General features: G+C 48.3%; 1 protein-coding gene across 1 annotated transcript in view; it reads left to right on the forward strand.

Moving 5' to 3' along the window:
• Positions 1 to 24,309, forward strand: part of HSD17B4 (hydroxysteroid 17-beta dehydrogenase 4) — a 566,121-nt gene that overhangs the window by 214,328 nt on the left and 327,484 nt on the right. Inside the window, exon 8 of the mRNA XM_063964187.1 lies at positions 22,294 to 22,481. Coding sequence (XP_063820257.1) covers positions 22,294 to 22,481 — 188 coding nt within the window. The remainder of the gene's footprint in view (positions 1 to 22,293; positions 22,482 to 24,309) is intronic.

Genomic DNA, 24,309 nt, shown 5'->3' on the forward strand with positions numbered 1-24,309 from the left:
TGCGCTTATAGTTACATAGCCCTTTAACCACTTGGCTTTACACCGCATGCAACTGTCTGAAAAAAATTCCAACTATGTACTTGTTAGAATTAAATGAGAAGTAGAATTGTGGTCAGCATGGAAGACACTGCAGAAGCCTGTTCTCCTAAATACAGATGTGTCCTCATACACTATTGCTGCAGTGGCACTAAATGGCCCTTCGCGGTGTGCCATGTCACATGCGACTCAGCTTGCGCAAGCATCTTTTTTTGCCCAAATATGTGTGTCTGTCACAGTGCGATTCGACAAAAACACTTCATGAGACTGCACTGATTAATTTGATGTGCGACCCTTGTACATTTATGTGCAAATGAGTCTACATCTGTATACAAAATGCTATGGTGCAGCAGCCTTTGCTTTTTTTTTCATGGCAAGTTCCTCTGGTCTTCATCCGGGTGCAGTATGATTTACCGGCGGCCGTCAGGGGTGCGAGTGCAGAGAGTCCCCTTGCGCGCTCGCTACAGGTTCTTTTCCCACTCTGTGGGTGTCATGGACACCCACGAGTGGGAATAGTCCTGTTGCGTCGTGATTCCGACTGCTAGCATTGCCAGCTGTCGGGATTCCGGCGTCTATATCCTGACCGCCAGGATCCCGACAGCTGGAAAATTAAACGTTTACCCTTCATCCATCTATATTTTTTAAATTGAATTCCTGTGCGGCTAAAGTGGCAGCCTGGTGTGTGTGGTACAGACTGAGTGGTAGTTTGCTGCAACTGTTGTGCATATAAGATGCAAACTGAAAGTAAAAGCAGCTACACTACACTGCTCTGTGCGGCTCACGTACACCAGGTGGCTCGTTCTGCGTAGTGTATTGTGGCTAGGTGAATGAAGACTAATCTGTATGAGTGACTTATTAGTGAGTAATTTAGTGATGTTCCTAACCCTTGTTATTTTACATTGAGCTCACAAGTGGCATTGCAAAAGGTTGGGAATCGAGGGTAGAAATGAATTCAGTTTGAGGATTATTCATGGACTTCTGAGTGGTACATCAATAGTAACTGTCAAGAGGCAGTTGTACCAGATGTTAAGGGACTTTACCATTTTGCAAACACAAAAAATAGATGGAGGTGTCCTCCTCAAGATTGCATCTACATAATTTGTTATTGTAGAGAGTTAGGAGTCACATATGTTCTGTATCTGAAGGGAAAAGGCCCTTCTGTAATTACACACCTTCATAGTTCTATTTCTTTTCAGTGACCATGAGCTCTGCTTTTCTGTAGTACATAAAGTTAGCATCCTTCCTTGCAAACCATGTGTGTGAAATCAAATTCAACAAAATTGTTGCCACTGATTAAATCATTGAAACTGTGATGTTGATATCTATAAATGAACATAACCTGTTATTCCTATATACATTTCCATAGTCTTTCTAAGCAACGTTCATTCATCTTTGGTTGGTGAAAGGTATCCATAGACGTGTGTTAACTCTTGTATCTGCCTCAGCCAGCTTAGTGCATTTTACAAAGACAAAGGGCGAGATGCATCATTGCTTGGAGAGTGATAAAATGGAGAGTGATAAAGTACCAGCCAACCATCTCTTAACTGTCATTTTTCAAACACTGCCTGTGACATGTCAGTTAGGAGCCGATTGGCTGGTACTTTTTCTCTCTCCATTTTATCACTCTCAAAGCGTTGATACATCTAGCCTAATGCTGGGTACACACTTAAAGATATATCTGCAGATCAATTGATTTGCAGGTATATCTAAAGCCGGTACGGGCAGTGTGCTGTGCATACACACTGCCCGATCAGTCGGGGACTGACGTCATGAACTGGGCGGGCATTTACACACGCCCCTCCAGTTCAGCTGTCAGTCACCGCCGGCTCCTGCAGCTTGTGTACGGGCAGTCGGCTGACTGCCCGTACACAAGTCATATATTTGTAATCTCTGTGAGCTGGGTGTTTTTCTTACTTTGTCCAATCTAAACAATCAAAACTTTTTTTTAAATGCATCTAATAAATACAATTTTTCTTAAAAGGAGGTATAATGAGCACAAGTACAGTGTCTTGGCCTAATATTACATTTGACAGTTTAAATAAAAGGTTCCTAAGGAAATTAAAGTCCCCCCCTTAAAACCATCATCCAAATATACACATGTATTGGCGTGCAGTTGTGTTTTATGCTAGTTCTGTTAGTTCTGTCCTCTTCCACCTGATAAATGATCTTCTTACTAATATCTGAAGGCAGAATTATATGTAAAACAGTTTTGAACGCTACATTACAGTAGGTGTTTTTGTTTTTATTATATAGGATATGTTTTTGTTGTCTATTTATTCTGAAGATTGTTTGTATGTGATCATCATGCCCTCGTGTCCTAAAACTCTCTTTACTTTAGTATATACCAGTGATGGCTAACCTTGACACTCCAGCTGTTGTTGAACTACACATCCCAGCATGCCCTGCATCAGTTTTAGCATGGCCAAATAACAAAACTGTAGCAGGGCATGCTGAGATACGTAGTTCAACAACAGCTGGAGTGTCAAGGTTTGCCATCACTGGTATATACAGTATAATACGTAAAATATATATTCTTCATATGAAACAGGAGTCTATTGGAAACTTATGGATTTTAACCTAGGTGTATTTATCTCCATAAATTACAGTATGCCCATTGTATGCTACTAATATATTATTTATTTATTACCAGTCATTTATGTAGCGCATACATAGTCCGCAGCACTTTACAGAAAATATTTGGGCATTCACATCATTCCCTGCCCCAGTGGAGCTTACAGTCTATATTCCCTACCACATGTACACACAGACACATTCACACTAGGGTTACATTTTGCTGGGAGCCAATTACCCTACCAGTATATTTCTCTTACGTCCTAGAGGATACTGGCGTTCCATTTAGTACCATGGGGCATAGATGGGTCCACTAGGAGCCATGGGCACTTTAAGAATTTGATAGTGTGGGCTGGCTCCTTCCTCTATGCCCCTCCAACTAGACTCAGTTTAGAAAATGTGCCCGGAGGAGCTGGTCACGCTTATGGAAGCTCCTGAAGAGTTTTCTGCATTTATTTTACTGTATATGTTATTTTTTAGGCAGGGCTGGTTGGCACCAGCCTGCCTGCTACGTGGGACTTAGGGGGGGGGGAACAGCCCAACCTCTTGAAGGGTTAATGGTCCCGTTCCCCACTGACAGGACACTGAGCTCCTGAGGGAACTATTCGCAAGCCCCACCACGGCGAGCGTACATTCCCGCAGCATGCCGCCACCCCTAATAGAGCCAGAAGAATGAAGAGTGGTGAGTACTAAGCCAGCGTCCCGGTTAGCGGGGCGCCGGCTATTATGGCGGCATGAGGGTACGGAGACGCACGGCTTCTAACCAGGGCGGAATGCGTCTCCAAACACAGTACACAGCTACGTCTCAGTACACTGTACACAGTACCCACACTGGCAAAAACAGCCGTAAAACGGTTTTCTCTCCATTTTAAGCACCATATTACCTCAGCCAGTATAAAAAAAGCTTGAAGACCACGCGCCATTGAAGGTGCGGGGCCTTCACTATGAGCAGATCCAGCAGCTCATCACCGCCATTTTCCCTCTGCATTGGGCACAGACGCTGACTGACAGGGACGCGCAGCTCCTCCGGAGAGACTCCAGATTACCTCAGCGGTACCAGGGGTCATATCAGGAGGGAAGCGATTAATGGTGTACTAAGTCCCCTATCAGGGTACTTAGTCTGCGACCCGGCTAAGCTTGGCATTAGCGATAAGGGCGCGGTGGGGGCTGGCTCCAAACAACTCTGTGTCTCCCTGAAGGATTCTTTGTGAGTTAATTGTGCTTAACCTTTTTCTGTGTGTGTGTGTGTGTGTGTGTACTGTCACATTTATATTATGTCAGGCAAAGAGTGTGTTTCTTGTCCTCTTCACCAGGGGCTCACTACTGGGTACTCAGGGCAGTGCATCTTCCCAGAGTAGCAGGGCTAAACCGGAGTGGGTTAATTCCATTAAGGGAATGATCTCCAATATTTCTACAAAATGATCCCGCAATGAGAGAGACGCAATATATAAGACAGACTGTGGACGAGTTTATGAATAGAGACTCAGTCCCCAAACCAGTGTCTCAATCCCCTACCAATTGTTGTTCACAAAAACGATCCCTGGCCCATATCCTGCAGTCTGACTCTGACGGGTCAGACATGGAGGAGGGCGGGGGGGATACTACTGTGTGACAGGGAATAGAGGCTCTTATAGAGTATATCAGAAATGTTCTGCAAATTCCTGATAAGGTGTCAGAGGAGTGTGAGGAATCTTATTTTAATGTAAAAAAGAAGTCCTCAGTCACTTTTCCTGCGTTAAAGGAATTGAATACCCTGTTTGAAGAACTGTGGGTTAATCCTGATAAGAAATTTAAATCCCTAAAAGGTTGCTCTCATCTTTTCCTTTTTCTCTAACGTCCTAAGTGGATGCTGGGGACTCCGTAAGGACCATGGGGATTAGCGGCTCCGCAGGAGACTGGGCACAACTATAAAGAAAGCTTTTAGACTACTGGTGTGCACTGGCTCCTCCCACTAAGACCCTCCTCCAGACCTCAGTTAGATTCTTGTGCCCGGCTGAGCTGGATGCACACTAGGGGCTCTCCTGAGCACCTAGAAAGAAAGTATATTTAGGTTTTTTATTTTCAGTGAGATCTGCTGGCAACAGACTCACTGCAGCGAGGGACTAAGGGGAGAAGAAGCGAACCTACCTAACAGGTGGTAGTTTGGGCTTCTTAGGCTACTGGACACCATTAGCTCCAGAGGGATCGACCGCAGGACCCGACCTTGGTGTTCGTTCCCGGAGCCGCGCCGCCGTCCCCCTTACAGATCCAGAAGCATGAAGAAGGTCCGGAAAATCGGCGGCAGAAGACTTCGGTCTTCACCAAGATAGCGCACAGCACTGCAGCTGTGCGCCATTGCTCCTCATGTACACCTCACACTTCGGTCACTGATGGGTGCAGGGCGCTGGGGTGGGGCGCCCTGAGGGCAATAAATAACACCTTGGCTGGCAAAATATACATCATATATAGTCCTAGAGGCTATATAGATGTAAAATTACCCCTGCCAGTATTCCAGAAAAAGCGGGAGAAAGTCATCCGAAAAGGGGGCGGGGCTTCTCCCTCAGCACACTGGCGCCATTTTTCCCTCACAGTTCCGCTGGAAGGAAGCTCCCTGGCTCTCCCCTGCAGTCTGAATACTACAGAAGGGTAAAAAAGAGAGGGGGGGCACTAAATTTAGGCGCAGTATAGATATTATATATATATAATATATATAAAAAAGCAGCTATAGGGAAAACACTCATTGATAGTGGGATCCCAGTGTTATATAGCGCTCTGGTGTGTGCTGGCATACTCTCTCTCTGTCTCCCCAAAGGGCTTTGTGGGGTCCTGTCCTCTGTCAGAGCATTCCCTGTGTGTTTGTGGTGTGTCGGTACGGCTGTGTCGACATGTTTGATGAGGAGGCTTATGTGTAGGCGGAGCAGATGCCTGTAAATGTGATGTCACCCCCTGCAGGGTCGACACCTGAGTGGATGGTGCTGTGGAAGGAATTACGTGATAGTGTCGACTCCTTACATAAAAGGTTTGACGACATACCAAATGTGGGACAGCCGGCTTCTCAGTCTGTGCCTGCCCAGGCGTCTCAAAAACCATCAGGGGCTCTAAAACGCCCGCTACCTCAGATGGTTGACACAGATGTCGACACGGATACTGACTCCAGTGTCGACGAAGAAGAGACTAATGTAACTTCCAGTAGGGCCACACGTTACATGATTGAGGCAATGAAAAATGTGTTGCACATTTCTGATGTTACCCCCGGTACCACAAAAAAGGGTATAATGTTTGGAGAGAAAAAACTACCAGTAGCTTTTCCTCCTTCTGAAGAGTTAAATGAAGTGTGTGAAAGAAGCGTGGGCTTCCCCTGATAAAAAGCTGGTAATTTCTAAGAGGTTACTAATGGCGTACCCTTTCCCGCCAGAGGATAGGTCACGCTGGGAAACATCCCCTAGGGTGGATAAAGCGCTCACACGCTTGTCAAAGAAGGTGGCACTACCGTCTCCGGATACGGCCGCCCTGAAGGAATCTGCTGATAGAAAGCAGGAGGCTATCCTGAAATCTATATATACACACACAGGTGTTATACTGAGACCGGCTATAGCTTCAGCCTGGATGTGCAGTGCTGCTGCTGCGTGGTCAGATTCCCTGTCAGAAAATATAGATACCCTAGACAGGGACACTATTTTGCTAAACGTAGAGCATATAAAAGACGCACTTTTATACATGAGGGATGCACAGAGGGATATTTGCCGGCTGGCATCCAAAATTAGTGCAATGTCCATTTTTGCCAGGAGAGGGTTATGGACCCGGCAGTGGACAGGTGATGCAGATTCCAAACGACACATGGAAGTTCTGCCTTATAAGGGTGAGGAATTGTTCGGGGATGTTCTCTCGGACCTCGTTTCCACAGCAACAGCTGGGAAGTCTACATTTTTACCCCATGTTCCCTCACAACCAAAGAAAGCACCGTATTATCAGGTACAGTCCTTTCGGCCCAATAGGGGCAAGCGGGTTAAAGGCGCGTCCTTTCTGCCCAGAGGCAGAGGTAGAGGGAAAAAGCTGCAGCATACAGCCTGTTCCCAGGAGCAAAAGTCCTCCCCCACTTCCTCTAAGTCCACAGCATGACGCTGGGGCTCCACAGGCGGAGCCAGGTACGGTGGGGGCCCGTCTCAAAAATTTCAGCAATCGGTGGGCTCGCTCACGGTGGATCCCTGGATCCTTCAAGTAGTATCTCAGGGGTACAAACTGGAATTCGAGACGTCTCCCCCCCGCCGTTTCCTCAAATCTGCCTTGCCAACCACTCCCTCAGGCAGGGAGGCAGTGTTACAGGCAATTCAAAAGCTGTATTCACAACAAGTGATAGTAAAGGTGCCCCTACTTCAACAAGGAAGGGGTTACTATTCCACAATGTTTGTGGTACCGAAACCGGACGGTTCGGTGAGACCCATTTTAAATTTGAAATCCTTGAACACATATATAAAAAAATTCAAGTTCAAGATGGAATCGCTCAGGGCGGTTATTGCAAGCCTGGACGAGGGAGATTACATGGTATCGCTGGACATCAAGGATGCTTACCTACATGTCCCCATTTACCATCCTCACCAGGAGTACCTCAGGTTTGTGGTACAAGATTGTCATTACCAACTCCAGACGTTGCCGTTCGGTCTCTCCATGGCTCCGAGGGTCTTTACCAAGGTAATGGCGGAAATGATGATACTCCTTCGAAGGAAGGGAGTTTTAATTATCCCGTACTTGGACGATCTCCTGATAAAGGCGAGGTCCAGAGAGCAGTTGTTGGTAGGGGTAGCACTATCTCGGGAAGTGCTACAACAGCACGGCTGGATTCTAAACATTCCAAAGTCACAGCTGGTCCCTACGACACGCCTGCTGTTCCTAGGGATGGTTCTGGACACAGAACAGAGAAAAGTGTTTCTCCCGGAGGAGAAGGCCAAGGAGCTGTCCTCTCTAGTCAGAGGCCTCCTAAAACCAAAACAGGTGTCGGTGCATCATTGCACGCGGATCCTGGGAAAAATGGTAGCTTCCTATGTAGCTATTCCATTCGGCAGGTTTCATGCAAGAACCTTTCAGTGGGACCTGTTGGACAAGTGGTCCGGATCGCATCTTCAGATGCATCGTCTGATAACCCTGTCTCCGAGGACAAGGGTGTCTCTGCTGTGGTGGCTGCAGAGTGCTCATCTTCAAGAGGGCCGCAGATTCGGCATACAGGACTGGGTCCTGGTGACCACGGATGCCAGCCTTCGAGGCTGGGGAGCAGTCACACAGGGAAGAAACTTCCAAGGACTATGGTCAAGTCAGGAGACTTCCCTGCACATAAATATTCTGGAACTAAGGGCCATTTACAATGCCCTAAGTCAGGCAAAACCCCTGCTTCAAAACCAGCCGGTACTGATCCAGTCAGACAACATCACGGCGGTCGCCCATGTAAATCGACAGGGCGGCACGAGAAGCAGGACGGCGATGGCAGAAGCCACAAGGATTCTCCGTTGGGCGGAGAATCACGTGTTAGCACTGTCAGCAGTGTTCATTCCGGGAGTGGACAACTGGGAAGCAGACTTCCTCAGCAGGCACGACCTCCACCCGGGAGAGTGGGGACTTCATCCAGAAGTCTTTCAAATGATTGTAAATCAGTGGGAAAAACCACAGGTGGACATGATGGCGTCCCGCCTAAACAAAAAGCTAGAAAAATATTGCGCCAGGTCGAGAGACCCGCAGGCGATAGCTGTGGACGCTCTGGTAACACCGTGGGTGTACCGATCGGTTTATGTGTTCCCTCCTCTTCCTCTCATACCAAAGGTACTGAGGATAATAAGGAGAAGAGGAGTAAGAACTATATTCATTGTTCCGGATTGGCCAAGAAGAGCGTGGTATCCGGAACGTCAAGAAATGATGTCAGAGGACCCATGGCCTCTACCGCTCAGACAAGACCTGCTGCAGCAGGGGCCCTGTCTGTTCCAAGACTTACCGCGGCTGCGTTTGACGGCATGGCGGTTGAACACCGGATCCTGAAGGAAAAGGGCATTCCGGAGGAAGTCATTCCTACGCTGATAAAAGCTAGGAAAGAAGTAACCGCAAACCATTATCACCGCATTTGGCGAAAATATGTTGCGTTGTGTGAGGCCAGGAAGGCTCCAACGGAAGAATTTCTGCTGGGCCGGTTCCTGCACTTCCTACAGTCAGGGGTGACTATGGGCCTTAAATTGGGTTCCATTAAGGTCCAGATTTCGGCTCTATCGATTTTCTTCCAGAGAGAATTGGCTTCACTACCTGAAGTTCAGACTTTTGTTAAGGGAGTGCTGCATATTCAGCCCCCTTTTGTGCCTCCAGTGGCACCTTGGGATCTCAACGTGGTGTTGGATTTCCTAAAGTCACATTGGTTTGAGCCACTGAAAACCGTGGATTTGAAATATCTCACGTGGAAAGTGGTCATGTTGTTGGCCTTGGCTTCGGCCAGGCGTGTTTCAGAATTGGCGGCTTTGTCATGTAAAAGCCCTTATCTGATTTTCCATATGGATAGGGCAGAATTGAGGACTCGTCCCCAGTTTCTCCCCAAAGTGGTATCAGCTTTTCATCTGAACCAACCTATCGTGGTGCCTGCGGCTACAAATGACTTGGAGGCTTCCAAGTTGTTGGATGTAGTCGGGGCCCTAAAAATGTATGTTTCCAGGACAGCTGGAGTCAGGAAGACTGACTCGCTCTTTATCCTGTATGCGCCCAACAAGTTGGGTGCACCTGATTCTAAGCAGACTATTGCTCGCTGGATCTGTAGTACAATTCAGCTTGCACATTCTGCGGCTGGACTGCCGCATCCTAAATCAGTGAAAGCCCATTCCACGAGGAAAGTGGGCTCTTCTTGGGCGGCTGCCCGAGGGGTCTCGGCTCTTCAACTTTGCCGAGCTGCAACTTGGTCAGGGGCAAACACGTTTGCAAAATTCTACAAATTTGATACCCTGGCTGAGGAGGACCTTGAGTTCTCTCATTCGGTGCTGCAGAGTCATCCGCACTCTCCCACCCGTTTGGGAGCTTTGGTATAATCCCCATGGTCCTTACGGAGTCCCCAGCATCCACTTAGGACGTTAGAGAAAATAAGAATTTACTCACCGGTAATTCTATTTCTCATAGTCCGTAGTGGATGCTGGGCGCCCATCCCAAGTGCGGATTGTCTGCAATACTTGTATATAGTTATTGCTTAACTAAAGGGTTATTGTTGAGCTATCTGTTGAGAGGCTCCGTTGTTATCATGCTGTTAACTGGGTATTGTATCACGAGTTATACGGTGTGATTGGTGTGGCTGGTATGAGTCTTACCCGGGATTCAAAATCCTTCCTAATTGTGTCAGCTCTTCCGGGCACAGTATCCTAACTGAGGTCTGGAGGAGGGTCTTAGTGGGAGGAGCCAGTGCACACCAGTAGTCTAAAAGCTTTCTTTATAGTTGTGCCCAGTCTCCTGCGGAGCCGCTAATCCCCATGGTCCTTACGGAGTCCCCAGCATCCACTACGGACTATGAGAAATAGAATTACCGGTGAGTAAATTCTTTTTTTCTCTGGAGGATAGGAAAAAATGGGAAAATCCACCGATAGTGGACGCATCAGTCTCTAGGCTGTCACGAGAAATTGTATTGCCTGTCCCTGGTGCAGCCTCCCTAAAAGATACGGCTGATCGTAAAATTGAGACTGCACTGAAATCATTGTATACAGCAGCTGGGGTGTCCCAGAGACCCACTATTGCATGTGCGTGGATCACAAAAGCCATTGCTAAATGGCCATGTAACCTAATTGAGGGGGGATGTTGTTTTACTCCTGCAGCATTTACAGGACTCTGCAAACTTTATAGTGGAAGCCATAAAAGAGATAGGTTTGCTTAATGCACACACCACCGCTATGGCAGTGTCAGTACACGGGCTTGTGGCCACGCCAGTGGACTGCTGACGCGGACTCCAGGAAAGGCGTGGAAGGCCTACCCTACACAGGAGAGGCATTGTTTGGAGACAAACTAGACAAATGGATCTTCATAGCTACTGCGGGTAAGTCTACAGATCTTCCTTCCGCAGCTCACCCAGCCTTGAAAGCTTGTTCAGCTTCAAATTTACAGTCCTTTCGGACGGCCAAGTTTAAGGGCAAATCCAGAGTTGCCTTTACGGCCTTAAGGGGCGCAAGACGTAAACCACGCAAACCAGCAACTGCAGGTGCTCAGGAACAGAGCTTAGGCTCTGCTTCCTCAAAGCCTTCAGCATGACGTTGGACCGCGATGCCTGGAGGACTGTCAGGTGGGAGCCCAACTAAATTTTTTTAGTCACATCTGGTCAAGTTCGTGCTGGGATCCCTGGGTCATAGATCTTATTTCCCAGGGCTACAGACTGGAGTTCCAAGAGCTCCCACCTCACAGATTCTTCAAATCAGGCTTACCATCTTCACAAGAGGCAAGTATAACTTGACAGCATGCCATCCAAAAACTGGTACAGACTCATCTGTACAACAAGGGGTACTATTCCAATCTGTTTGTAGTACCGAAACCGGACGGTCGATTCTGAACCTCAAGTCCTTGAGCCTATTCTTAAGAGTGTTCTAGTTCAAGATGAAGTCTCTGAGAGCGGTGATCTCAGGTCTGGAGGAAGGGGAATTCTTAGTGTCTCTGGATACCAAGGATGCGTACCTTTACATTTCGATCGGACCGCCTCATTAGGCTGATCTACGGTTTGCACTGCAGGGCTGTCACTACCAGTTCCAGGCCCTGCCATTTGGTCTCTCCACTGCACCGAGGGTATTCACCAAAGTGATGGCAGAGATGTTTTTACTCCGCAAACAGGGAGTGAATATAATTCCGTACCTGGACGATCTTCTGATAAAGGCGCCATCCAGGGAGCGGTTGCTGGATAGAATTGGTCTCTCAACCAAATGTCTCCAGGATCACGGGTGGATTCTGAACCTTCTGAAATCTCACCTAGAGCCAACACGGAGGCTCCTATTCCTGGGAATGATACTGGACACGGAGTCGCAGAAAGTGTTCCTTCCATTGGAAAAGGCATTGGTAATCCAGTCGATGGTTTGGGATTTCCTGAAGCCAACCCGGATATCTGTGCATCTATGCATTCGCCTTCTGGGGAAAATGGTGGCCTCTTACGAGGCGCTTCAATACGGAAGGTTTCACGCAAGACCCTTCCAGTTCGATCTGTTGGACAAATGGTCTGGATCACATCTTCACATGCACCAGAGAATCTGTCTGTCGCCAAAAGACAGGATCTCCCTTCTGTAGTAGTTACAGATTTCTCACCTCGTCGAGGGTCGAAGGTTCGGAATTCAGGACTGGATCTTGTTAACCACGGACGCAAGCCTCATGTTGGGGAGCAGTCTCCCAAGGGGTGCAGTTTCAAGGAAGATGGTCAAGTCAGGCAGTCATCCTTCCAATCAACTTTCTGGATCTCAGGGCCATATACAATGCACTTCTGCAGGCCTCATATTTTCTTCAAGATCGGGCCATTCAGGTCCAGTCGGACAATGTGACGGCAGTGACGTGCATCAACCGACAGGGCGGAACGAAAAGCAGAGCAGCAATGTCAGAGGTGTCAAGAATTCTCCTCTGGGCAGAAAAAAACGCTGTGGCGTTGTCAGCGGTCTTCATTCCGGGAATAGACAACTGGGAAGCAGACTTCCTCAGCAGACACGACCTGCACCCGGGGGAGTGGGGCCTTCACTCGGAAGTGTTCAGGTGCTTGACACGTCGGTGGGGATATCCACAAATCGACATGATGGCCTCTCGTCTCAACAAGAACCTCATGCGGTATTGTTCCAGGTCGAGAGAACCACAGGCAGTGGCGGTAGACGCTCTGACGACTCCATGGGTCTATCAGATGGTGTACGTGTTTCCTCCACTTCCTCTGATCCCAAGAATACTAAAAAGAATAAAAAGGGAAAAGGTTCAAGCAATACTCATTGCTCTGGACTGGCCAAGAAGGGCCTGGTACGCGGATCATCTGGAGATGCTCCTCGAAGATCCGTGGCCTCTACCTCTTCGCAAGGCTCTTCTGCAACAGGGCCCGTTCGTCTATCAGGACTTACCGTGGATACATTTGACGGCATGGAAGTTGAACGGGTGATTCTAGCCAGAAGAGGGATCCCTAACAAAGTTATCCCAACTATGATCCCAGCCAGGAAGGGGGTAACGTTTAAACATTACCATCGTATTTGGAAGAAATTTTTCTGTGGTGGAATTTCATCTGGGATGTTTCCTTCTTCTTTTGCAGGCAGGTGTGGATGTGGGCCTACGTCTGGGCTTCATAAAAGTCCAGATTTCGGCCTTGACAATTTTCTTTCAAAAACAATTGGCTTCTCTCCCTGAGGTCCAGACGTTCTTGAAAGGTGTTCTGCACATCCAACCTCCCTTTGTGCCTCCCGTGGCACCTTGGGATCTCAATTTGGTGCTGCAGTTCCTCCAATCGGACTGGTTTGAACCGTTACTGGAGGTGGACGTAAAATATCTTACGTTGAAGACCGTCACACTGTTGGCCTTGGCTTCAGCAAGACGTGTGTCGGAGCTGGGGGCAGTTTCTCACAAGAGCCCCTACTTAATTTTCCATGAGGACAGAGCTGAACTCGGAACTCGTCAGCAATTTATTCCTAAAGTGGTGTCTGTGTTTCACATCAACCAACGTATTGTGGTTCCGGTTATCACCGACACTTCTGCTACTTCAAAGTCTTTGGATGTTGTGAGGGCTTTGAAGGTATACGTAAAGAGGACAGCTCGTCACAGGAAATCCAACTCGCTGTTCATTCTCTATGATCCCAATAAAATTGTGTGTCCTGCTTCAAAGCAGACAATTGCACGCTGGATGAGGCTCACTATCCAGCATGCTAATTCCACGGCAGGTAGGCCGGTTCCAAAATCAGTACAGGCCCAAACTACTAGGTCGGTGGGTTCTTCCTGTGCGGCTGCCCGGGGTGTCTCGGCTTTACAGCTCTGCCGAGTGACTACTTGGTCTGGTTCGAACATGTTTGCTAAGTTCTACAAGTTCGATACTTTGGCCTCTAAGAACCTTCAGTTTGGTCAAACAGTTCTGCAGGAACTTCCGCACTCTCCCACCCGGTTTGGGAACTTTGGTACATCCCCATGGTACTAAATGGAACCCCAGTATCCTCTAGGACGTATGAGAAAATAGGATTTTAATTACCTAACGGTAAATCCCTTTTCTCTATCGTCCTAGTGGATGCTGGGGTTCCTGAAAGGACCATGGGGAATAGCGGCTCCGCAGGAGACAGGGCACAAAAAGTAAAGCTTTTCCAGATCAGGTGGTGTGCACTGGCTCCTCCCCCTATGACCCTCCTCCAGACTCCAGTTAGATTTTTGTGCCCGGCCGAGAAGGGTGCAATTCTAGGTGGCTCTCATAAAGAGCTGCTTAGAGAAAGTTTAGCTTAGGTTTTTTATTTTACAGTGATTCCTGCTGGCAACAGGATCACTGCAACGAGGGACAGAGGGGAGAAGAAGTGAACTCACCTGCGTGCAGGATGGATTGGCTTCTTGGCTACTGGACATCAGCTCCAGAGGGACGATCACAGGTACAGCCTGGATGGTCACCGGAGCCGCGCCGCCGGCCCCCTTGCAGATGCTGAAGTAAGAAGAGGTCCAGAATCGGCGGCTGAAGACTCCTGCAGTCTTCTAAAGGTAGCGCACAGCACTGCAGCTGTGCGCCATTTTCCTCTCAGCACACTTCACACGCAGTCACTGAGGGTGCAGGGCGCTGGGGGGGGGCGCCCTGGGAGGCAAATGTAAACCTATATAAAGGCTAAAAATACCTCACATATAGCCCCCAGAGGCTATATGGAGATATTTAACCCCTGCCTGTATTCACAAAATAGCGGGAGACGAGCCCGCCGAAAAAGGGGCGGGGCCTATCTCCTCAGCACACGGCGCCATTTCCTCTCACAGCTCCGCTGGTCAGGACGGCTCCCAGGTCTCTCCCCTGCACTGCACTACAGAAACAGGGTAAAACAGAGAGGGGGGGCAAATTTAATGGCAATATCTTGATATATATAAAGCAGCTATAAGGGAGCACTTATTATAAGGCTATCCCTGTCATATATAGCGCTTTTTGGTGTGTGCTGGCAGACTCTCCCTCTGTCTCCCCAAAGGGCTAGTGGGTCCTGTCTTCGTTTAGAGCATTCCCTGTGTGTCTGCTGTGTGTCGGTACGTGTGTGTCGACATGTATGAGGACGATATTGGTGTGGAGGCGGAGCAATTGCCAAATATGGGGATGTCACCTCCTAGGGGGTCGACACCAGAATGGATGCCTTTATTTATGGAATTACGGGATAGTGTCAACACGCTAAAGCAGTCGTTTGACGACATGAGGCGGCCGGACAATCAATTAGTGCCTGTCCAGGCGCCTCAAACACCGTCAGGGGCTGTAAAACGCCCTTTGCCTCAGTCGGTCGACACAGACCCAGACACAGGCACTGATTCCAGTGGTGACGAATCAACCGTATTTTCCAGTAGGGCCACACGTTATATGATTTTGGCAATGAAGGAGGCGTTACATTTAGCTGATACTACAGGTACCACTAAACAGGGTATTATGTGGGGTGTGAAAAAACTACCTATAGTTTTTCCTGAATCAGAAGAATTAAATGACGTGTGTGATGAAGCGTGGGTTGCCCCTGATAAAAAGCTGATAATTTCAAAGAAATTATTGGCATTATACCCTTTCCCGCCAGAGGTTAGGGAGCGCTGGGAAACACCTCCTAGGGTGGACAAGGCGCTAACACGCTTATCAAAACAAGTGGCGTTACCTTCTCCTGAGACGGCCGCACTTAAAGATCTATCAGATAGGAGGATGGAAAATATCCAAAAAAGTATATACACACATGCAGGTGTTATACTACGACCAGCTATAGCGACTGCCTGGATGTGCAGTGCTGGGGTAGTTTGGTCAGAGTCCCTGATTAAAAATATTGATACCCTGGACAGGGACAATATTTTACTGTCGTTAGAACAAATAAAGGATGCATTTCTTTATATGCGTGATGCACAGAGGGATATCTGCACACTGGCATCACGGGTAAGTGCTATGTCCATTTCGGCCAGAAGAGCTTTATGGACGCGACAGTGGACAGGCGATGCGGATTCAAAACGGCATATGGAAGTTTTGCCGTATAAAGGGGAGGAGTTATTTGGAGTCGGTCTATCAGATTTGGTGGCCACGGCTACAGCCGGGAAATCCACCTTTCTACCTCAAGTCACTCCCCAACAGAAAAAGGCACCGACTTTTCAACCGCAGCCCTTTCGTTCCTTTAAAAATAAGAGAGCAAAGGGCTATTCATATCTGCCACGAGGCAGAGGTCGAGGGAAGAAACAGCAACAGGCAGCTCCTTCCCAGGAACAGAAGCCCTCCCCGGCTTCTACAAAAGCCTCAGCATGACGCTGGGGCTTCTCAAGCGGACTCGGGGACGGTGGGAGGTCGTCTCAAAAATTACAGCGCGCAGTGGGCTCACTCGCAGGTAGATCCCTGGATCCTGCAGATAATATCTCAGGGGTACAGGTTGGAATTAGAGACGGATCCACCTCGCCGTTTCCTGAAGTCTGCTTTACCAACGTCCCCTTCCGAAAGGGAGACGGTTTTGGAAGCCATTCACAAGCTGTACTCTCAGCAGGTGATAGTCAAGGTACCTCTTCTACAACAAGGGAAGGGGTATTATTCCACTCTATTTGTGGTACCGAAGCCGGATGGCTCGGTAAGGCCTATTCTAAATCTGAAGTCCTTGAACCTGTACATAAAGAAGTTCAAGTTCAAGATGGAGTCACTCAGAGCAGTGATAGCGAACCTGGAAGAAGGGGACTTTATGGTATCCTTGGACATCAAGGATGCGTATCTCCACGTTCCAATTTACCCCTCACACCAGGGGTACCTCAGGTTCGTTGTACAAAACTGTCACTATCAGTTTCAGACGCTGCCGTTTGGTTTGTCCACGGCACCTCGGGTCTTTACAAAGGTAATGGCCGAGATGATGATTCTTCTTCGAAGAAAAGGCGTATTAATTATCCCATACTTGGACGATCTCCTAATAAGGGCAAGGTCCAGAGAACAGCTAGAGATGGGATTAGCAATATCTCAAGAGGTGCTAAAGCAGCACGGATGGATTCTGAATATTCCAAAATCCAAATTAATGCCGACAACTCGTCTGCTGTTCCTAGGGATGATTCTGGACACGGTTCAGAAAAAGGTTTTTCTTCCCGAGGAAAAAGCCAAGGAGTTATCCGACCTGGTCAGGAATCTCCTAGAACCAGGAAAGGTGTCTGTACATCAATGCACGCATCTTCAGATGCACCTGCGGATAACCCTGTCTCCAAGGACAAGGGTATCTCTTCTGTGGTGGTTGCAGAGGGCTCATCTATTGGAGGGCCGCAGATTCGGCATACAGGATTGGATCCTGGTGACCACGGACGCCAGCCTGAGAGGCTGGGGAGCAGTCACACAAGGAAGAAACTTCCAGGGAGTGTGGTCGAGCCTGGAAAAGTCTCTTCACATAAACATTCTGGAACTAAGAGCAATCTACAATGCTCTAAGCCAGGCGGAACCTCTGCTTCAAGGAAGACCGGTGTTGATCCAGTCGGACAACATCACGGCAGTCGCCCATGTAAACAGACAGGGCGGCACAAGAAGCAGGAGTGAAATGGCAGAAGCTGCCAGGATCCTTCGCTGGGCGGAGAATCACGTGATAGCACTGTCAGCAGTGTTCATCCCGGGAGTGGACAACTGGGAAGCAGACTTCCTCAGCAGACACGATCTTCACCCGGGAGAGTGGGGACTTCATCCAGAAGTTTTCCACATGCTAATAAACCGTTGGGAAAGACCAATGGTGGACATGATGGCGTCTCGCCTCAACAAAAAACTGGACAGGTATTGCGCCAGGTCAAGAGATCCGCAGGCAATAGCTGTGGACGCGCTGGTAACACCTTGGGTGTACCAGTCGGTGTATGTGTTTCCTCCTCTGCCTCTCATACCAAAGGTATTGAGAATCATACGGCAAAGCGGAGTAAGAACGATACTAGTGGCTCCGGATTGGCCAAGAAGGTCTTGGTACCCGGAACTTCAAGAGATGGTCACGGACGATCCGTGGCCTCTACCTCTAAGACAGGACCTGCTTCAGCAGGGACCGTGTCTATTCCAAGACTTACCGCGGCTGCGTTTGACGGCATGGCGGTTGAACGCCAGATCCTAAAAGGAAAAGGCATTCCAGAAGAAGTCATTCCTACCTTGATTAAGGCAAGAAAGGAAGTCACCGCGAAGCATTATCACCGCATTTGGCGGAAATATGTTGCGTGGTGCGAGGATCGGAGTGCTCCGACGGAGGAATTTCAACTGGGTCGTTTCCTACATTTCCTGCAATCAGGATTGTCTATGGGTCTCAAATTGGGATCTATTAAGGTTCAAATTTCGGCCCTGTCAATATTCTTCCAAAAAGAATTGGCCTCAGTTCCTGAGGTCCAGACTTTTGTCAAAGGAGTACTGCATATACAGCCTCCTGTGGTGCCTCCGGTGGCACCGTGGGATCTAAATGTAGTTTTAGATTTCCTCAAATCCCATTGGTTTGAACCACTAAAAAAATGTGGATTTGAAATATCTCACATGGAAAATGACTATGTTACTGGCCCTGGCGTCCGCCAGGAGAGTATCTGAACTGGCGGCTTTATCTTATAAAAGCCCTTATTTAATTTTCCATTCGGATAGGGCAGAGCTGCGGACGCGTCCGCATTTTCTCCCTAAGGTGGTATCAGCGTTTCACCTGAACCAGCCTATTGTAGTGCCTGCGGCTACAAGCGACTTGGAGGACTCCAAGTTGTTGGACGTTGTCAGAGCTTTAAAAATATACATTTCAAGGACGGCTGGAGTCAGAAAATCTGACTCGCTGTTTATACTGTATGCACCCAACAAGTTGGGTGCGCCTGCTTCTAAGCAGTCGATTGCTCGTTGGATTTGTAACACAATTCAACTTGCACATTCTGTGGCAGGCCTGCCACAGCCTAAATCTGTTAAGGCCCATTCCACAAGGAAGGTGGGCTCATCTTGGGCGGCTGCCCGAGGGGTCTCGGCATTACAACTCTGCCGAGCAGCTACGTGGTCAGGGGAGAACACGTTTGTAAAATTCTACAAATTTGATACCCTGGCAAAGGAGGACCTGGAGTTCTCTCATTCGGTGCTGCAGAGTCATCCGCACTCTCCCGCCCGTTTGGGAGCTTTGGTATAATCCCCATGGTCCTTTCAGGAACCCCAGCATCCACTAGGACGATAGAGAAAATAAGAATTTACTTACCGATAATTCTATTTCTCGGAGTCCGTAGTGGATGCTGGGCGCCCATCCCAAGTGCGGATTATCTGCAATACTTGTACATAGTTATTGTTAACTAATTCGGGTTATTGTTTAGGGAGCCATCTTTCAGAGGCTCTTCTGTTATCATACTGTTAACTGGGTTTAGATCACAAGTTGTACGGTGTGATTGGTGTGGCTGGTATGAGTCTTACCCGGGATTCAAAATCCTCCCTTATTGTGTACGCTCGTCCGGGCACAGTACCTAACTGGAGTCTGGAGGAGGGTCATAGGGGGAGGAGCCAGTGCACACCACCTGATCTGGAAAAGCTTTACTTTTTGTGCCCTGTCTCCTGCGGAGCCGCTATTCCCCATGGTCCTTTCAGGAACCCCAGCATCCACTACGGACTCCGAGAAATAGAATTACCGGTAAGTAAATTCTTATTTTCTCGTAGTCCGTAGAGGATACTGGGCACACACCCGGTGCTTCGTTCTTCCTGCACTGTTACTTGGTTAAGTACTGTTGGTTCAGCTGTTGCTGTTCCTGTTTCAAGTTGGGTTAGCATAGCTTTCCTCTGGTTTGTGTGTGCTGGTTCGGAATCTCACCACTATCCTTTATATACTCTCAAAGTATGTCCATCTCCTCGGGCACAGTTTCCTAGACTGAGTCTGGTAGGAGAGGCATAGAGGGAGGAGCCAGCCCACACTATCAAATTGTTAAAGTGCCCATGGCTCCTAGTGGACCCATCTATACCCCATGGTACTAAATGGAACCTCAGTATCCTCTATGGACTACGAGAAAAGGATTTACCGGTAGGTAATTTAAAATCCTATTTTTTAGGTTGTTTGAGGAAACCGGACCCCCCGGAGCAAACTAACGCAAGCATGGGGAGAATATAACTCCACACAGTTAGGGCCATGGTTGGAATCAACCCCATGACCTCAGTGCTGTGAGGCGTAATGGTAACCATTACACCGCCCATGCTGCCATTGTAATGTTGCCATTATAATAAAAAAATCTAGTGGGGACACACAATGAATGATGAATGTACAGTATATTGTCAGTAGAATTCTTCAGATCCTGTCTTGTTTTATACACACAGTGCTTTCTACTTACTTACCAGTGCCCTGTTATGTTGCAGAAAGAGCATTGCAGTGAACTGCCTTCTATATAACATTTATCACAGGTTTCATAAGGTCACTCGGTTACACAAGTCAGAATACAGGACGTGTGCATAGAAAAAGTCCATGTTCGCCAGCCCACTACCGCTTAAGAAATCTGTCAGTATTGTTAAATGTGTACATTTTATCTGTTCTAGAACACTGTTTTATCTAGCCTTTGCCACACAGGACTTTAATAATAACTGATAATAAAACACTGATGGCACGCCAACAGCTGCTTTGCCAACTGAGCTTGCAAAGACTATATACACGTCTTACAGCAGCTGCTCGCTGCTGAAACTGGATTGGATCCAGCCAATGTGAACTATTCTTGACCTGCTGTACTGTTTTCCCTAAAGCAGTGGATGGATTTCACATCAATTTAAGTGTTTTCTAAATATGTTGGTTTTCTTTGCTTTGTTGCACATTCTTGATTAGAGTTTAATATCAAATAATATGTTGCCTTTAGTTTTGGGTGCTTGCCAGCAATTATTGTGACTTATCCTATAAATTATCTTTGCATCAGGTTAATATGGGATTTGGATGTTACATAAAATATAGTTTAGATTTTATCTTTTGTTTTACTGGTATTTATGAATGTGTTGGACAGTTTAATATGTGCACAATGTGGAGAAGATAGTGTTTCTTTTGTTTATACTTGGATAAAACAGGTACTGTACTGTGCTTGTGTGCGAGTTGCATATACAGTACATACTGTCACCAACCAGTAGATTTTATACCTATATCAAGATTTAGGCAGTTGCACAGTCATGGCCGTAACTGGGGGGAGGGGGCATGTGACCTAGGCGCTGCACTTAATGGGGCGCTGTCCTGCACAGTCTGTAATTACCGAGACTGAATTGCAGTGCTCGCTGTGTGCACAGCGTGTTTCAGAACCATGCCCCCAAGCTCACCGAAAAAGGAGGTACTGCAGAGACTGCAGCAGTGCCTGTCACACAGGGGGATGGGCTGGTGTTACCGGAGAACTCCATTGGGCAGGAGGTGTCGCACAGTGATATCCACCCTCACTCTTCCTCGCCCCCTTCTCCTTTTCCCCGGCAGCAGCCACTGGAGGTGGTGGTGGCGGGAATCCCCACCCTCCTGTCTCTCCTCGTCGCGCGTCCATTTCTGTTTCTGTCTTCTCTGTTGGTGGAGTGGGAAGCTGTAGTTGCCTCTACCTCGATGCCCCGGGCGCCAAAAATCCTAGTTTCGGCCCTGGTATAGTTGATACTTGAGTCTTATGGCTGGAGTAAATGGAGAATGTTAGATGTGTAGTGTGCATCTGTTACAGATTATGGGGAATATTCAGATCAGAACGCAGCTGCACGTCTATGCAGCGGCTGCATTCAGGTGGTTTGCGTAGTCGCACTGGCTGCAGTGCACGTGCGCAACCTTTTACATTGCAGCCGCATCCCGGAAGGTGATTGACAATGGCGGGCGTTGGAGGGTGGGCATGATGGGCCGAATGGGGGAGTTCTGGGAGCGTTTTCGGGGCAGCTGCGTGACGTCACATGCAGCCTCTCCAATTTAAAAAATGTCAATGCCTGACAGCGCTGCCAGGGGTCAACCTTAGTTCGATACATCCGCAATTTAATTGTGGACACATCGTGAGGCAGCGCTACACATGCTGGACGGCCTTGCCCTGTGCTGGGCAGCGCCCAGCATGTGAGGAAATGGACTCAGATCTTGGTGCGTCTGCAGTGATCTACGTCCATCTCTGTATGAGGTACAATATCCCAGTTAGCAGTGGTCCTAGACATTCAAACCAACTTTAGTTGAAATATAATGGACTTGTATGTAAGACTTTTTCAGAAGCACCATAGACATTAACATAAATCAATTAATATTACAGTAGCAGTAGTTCTTTTTTTTCAGAATCTAGAATATTATATGTGTCAGTTAATGTACAGTACAACTGTAAATGATATGCCGTACACACAACATGCTCTAAATTTGAACTTTTTTTAAATTTTTATTGTTATTCCTCCCCTGCTCGGTCTGTCTGAACCTTTTTAGTTTGTGTTGCTTGTTTTTACTGTTGCATTTCTCTCTGTACAGCGCTATGGATCCTTGGTGGGGACGTATAATTAAAATGTTTATAGTAATAGTAGTATTTATTGTATACCGTATAAGATGTTAATGAATTTGAGTGATGGAGTTTCTTTTCATGTGCAAGAGTGTAATAATGTGTTTTCCGTTAATGGCGTCTTTAGCTGTATCTTTTATTTTATTTTTATAGGATAATAATGACCTCATCTGCAGCCGGAATATATGGGAATTTTGGGCAAGCAAACTACAGTGCTGCTAAACTTGGACTAGTAGGCCTTTCCAACACACTCGCTCTTGAGGGGGTGAAGTACAACATCCGTTGCAATTCAATCGCACCAACTGCTGGTTCCAGGCTCACGCAGACCGTTATGCCACAAGGTAACTTGAATTTTTTTTGTAAGCTGCTACTTCCTGCTGACTTTGGGCCTAATTCAGAGGTGATCGCAGCAGCAAATTTGTTAGCAGTTGGGCAAAACCATGTGCTCTCCAGGGGAGGCAGATATAACATGTGCAGAGAGAGTTAGATTTGAGTGTGGTGGGTTCAATCTGCAATCTAAATTGCAGTGTAAAAATAAAGCAACCAGTATTTACCCTGCACAGAAACAAAATAACCCACCCAAATCTAACTCTCTCTGCACATGTTATATCTGCCTCCCCTGCAGTGCACATGGTTTTGCCCAACTGCTAACAAAAACCCTGCTGCGATCAACTCAGAATTACCCCCAGTGTTCAAAAGCAGCCAGTATTTACTTTGCACAGAAACAATATAAACCACCCAAATCTAACTCTTTCTACACATAATATATTCTCTCCCCCCCCCCCCCCCTGCAGTGCACATGGGGGGTCATTCCGACCCGTTCGCTCGCTGCATTTTAACGCAGCAGAGCGAACGGGTCCCTGTTGCGCATGCGCCGCCGCCGTAGTGCGCATGCGGGACGGCCGTAGCAGGACAGTGATCGCCTCTTCCTGATTGACAGGCAGAGGCGATCGATGGGCGAGAGGGGGCGAAATGGCGGCGTTTGTCCGCCGTTTCGTAGGCGCGGTCCGGCCAACGCAGACGTGGCCGGACTGAACAGGGGGTGGGCCGCAGCGGCTGCATGATGTCATACGCAGCCGCTGCGGGCTAGGGAGCGAGGAGTAGCTCCCGGCCAGCACGCTAAAGCTGCGCTGGCCGGGAGTTACACATGAAGTGCAAAGGCATCGCCGCTGTGTGATGCCTTTGCACTACTGCGGGGGGGCAGGACTGACATGCGGGGCGAGCTAGCCCTGTGCTGGGCGTCCCCCCGCATGTTAGGAAAGATGATCATAGCTGTGCTAAATTTAGCACAGCTATGATCAACTCGGAATGACCCCCATGGTTTTGCCCAACTGCTAACAAATTTGCTGCTGCAAGTTTATTTTAAAAGCTACACTACTGGGAGGCGTGGCTTGGCAATGGATCTAGGTAGTTGTGCAGTGCTGGAGCTCATACCCGAGATCTATTTCTCTACCTTACTGGCCCTGTTTGCTGCACGAAGGGACCCATCTTAGCCTGTTAAGGCTCCCCTGCACCGGTTGGACTGTGCGGGTTGCGGCCTGTCTGCCTGGTCGGACCCGGGGACTCAATTTTAGTGCTGGCCCGGACCGGAACTGGAGCGCCCTGTGATTGCGGGCTGCAGCAACCTCTCTCCCTTCCTCATACTGTTTCTGCCTCCCGAGCGGCGAGGTTCCCCACTAGCCGCGGCGCCCAGAGAGGAGCTCCGTTGAGCGGCGCTGATCCCGCAATAGTGCGCCCGGGACCATACGTCTTCGTCACCCGCTCTCCGCTCTCCACCCGCCTGGGGTTGACCCTGCGGCTGCCGGGATACTCGCCGCTTCCACCAATGCATCTGCCCTCACTAGCTGGGTCCTGACAGCGCCATTTTGTTTACTGGAAGAAGCGCCCATACTGGGAGAAGTTGACCTGTGGAGTGGCACTGCCCTGCACCCACTTCTGTCACTGGCTGTGGCAGTTGTTGGGAATCCTCTCCCCACTATTTTTTTTTAAATATCTTCTGGATACCCATACCAGTCTCTGTTAGGGGGAGGACATAACCTAGAGTGGTCTGCAGCTGCCCTTATCCATTTGCACCTACCCAGCTTTTGCTCAGAGTGTACTGCGGCCACTTTTCAAGTAAGGTGAGGCCTCATCTCTTACACTAGCTCTGCTGCCATCTATTACCTGCCT

This window comes from Pseudophryne corroboree, chromosome 1, assembly GCF_028390025.1.
Source record: "Pseudophryne corroboree isolate aPseCor3 chromosome 1, aPseCor3.hap2, whole genome shotgun sequence".
Lineage (NCBI taxonomy): Eukaryota > Metazoa > Chordata > Amphibia > Anura > Myobatrachidae > Pseudophryne > Pseudophryne corroboree.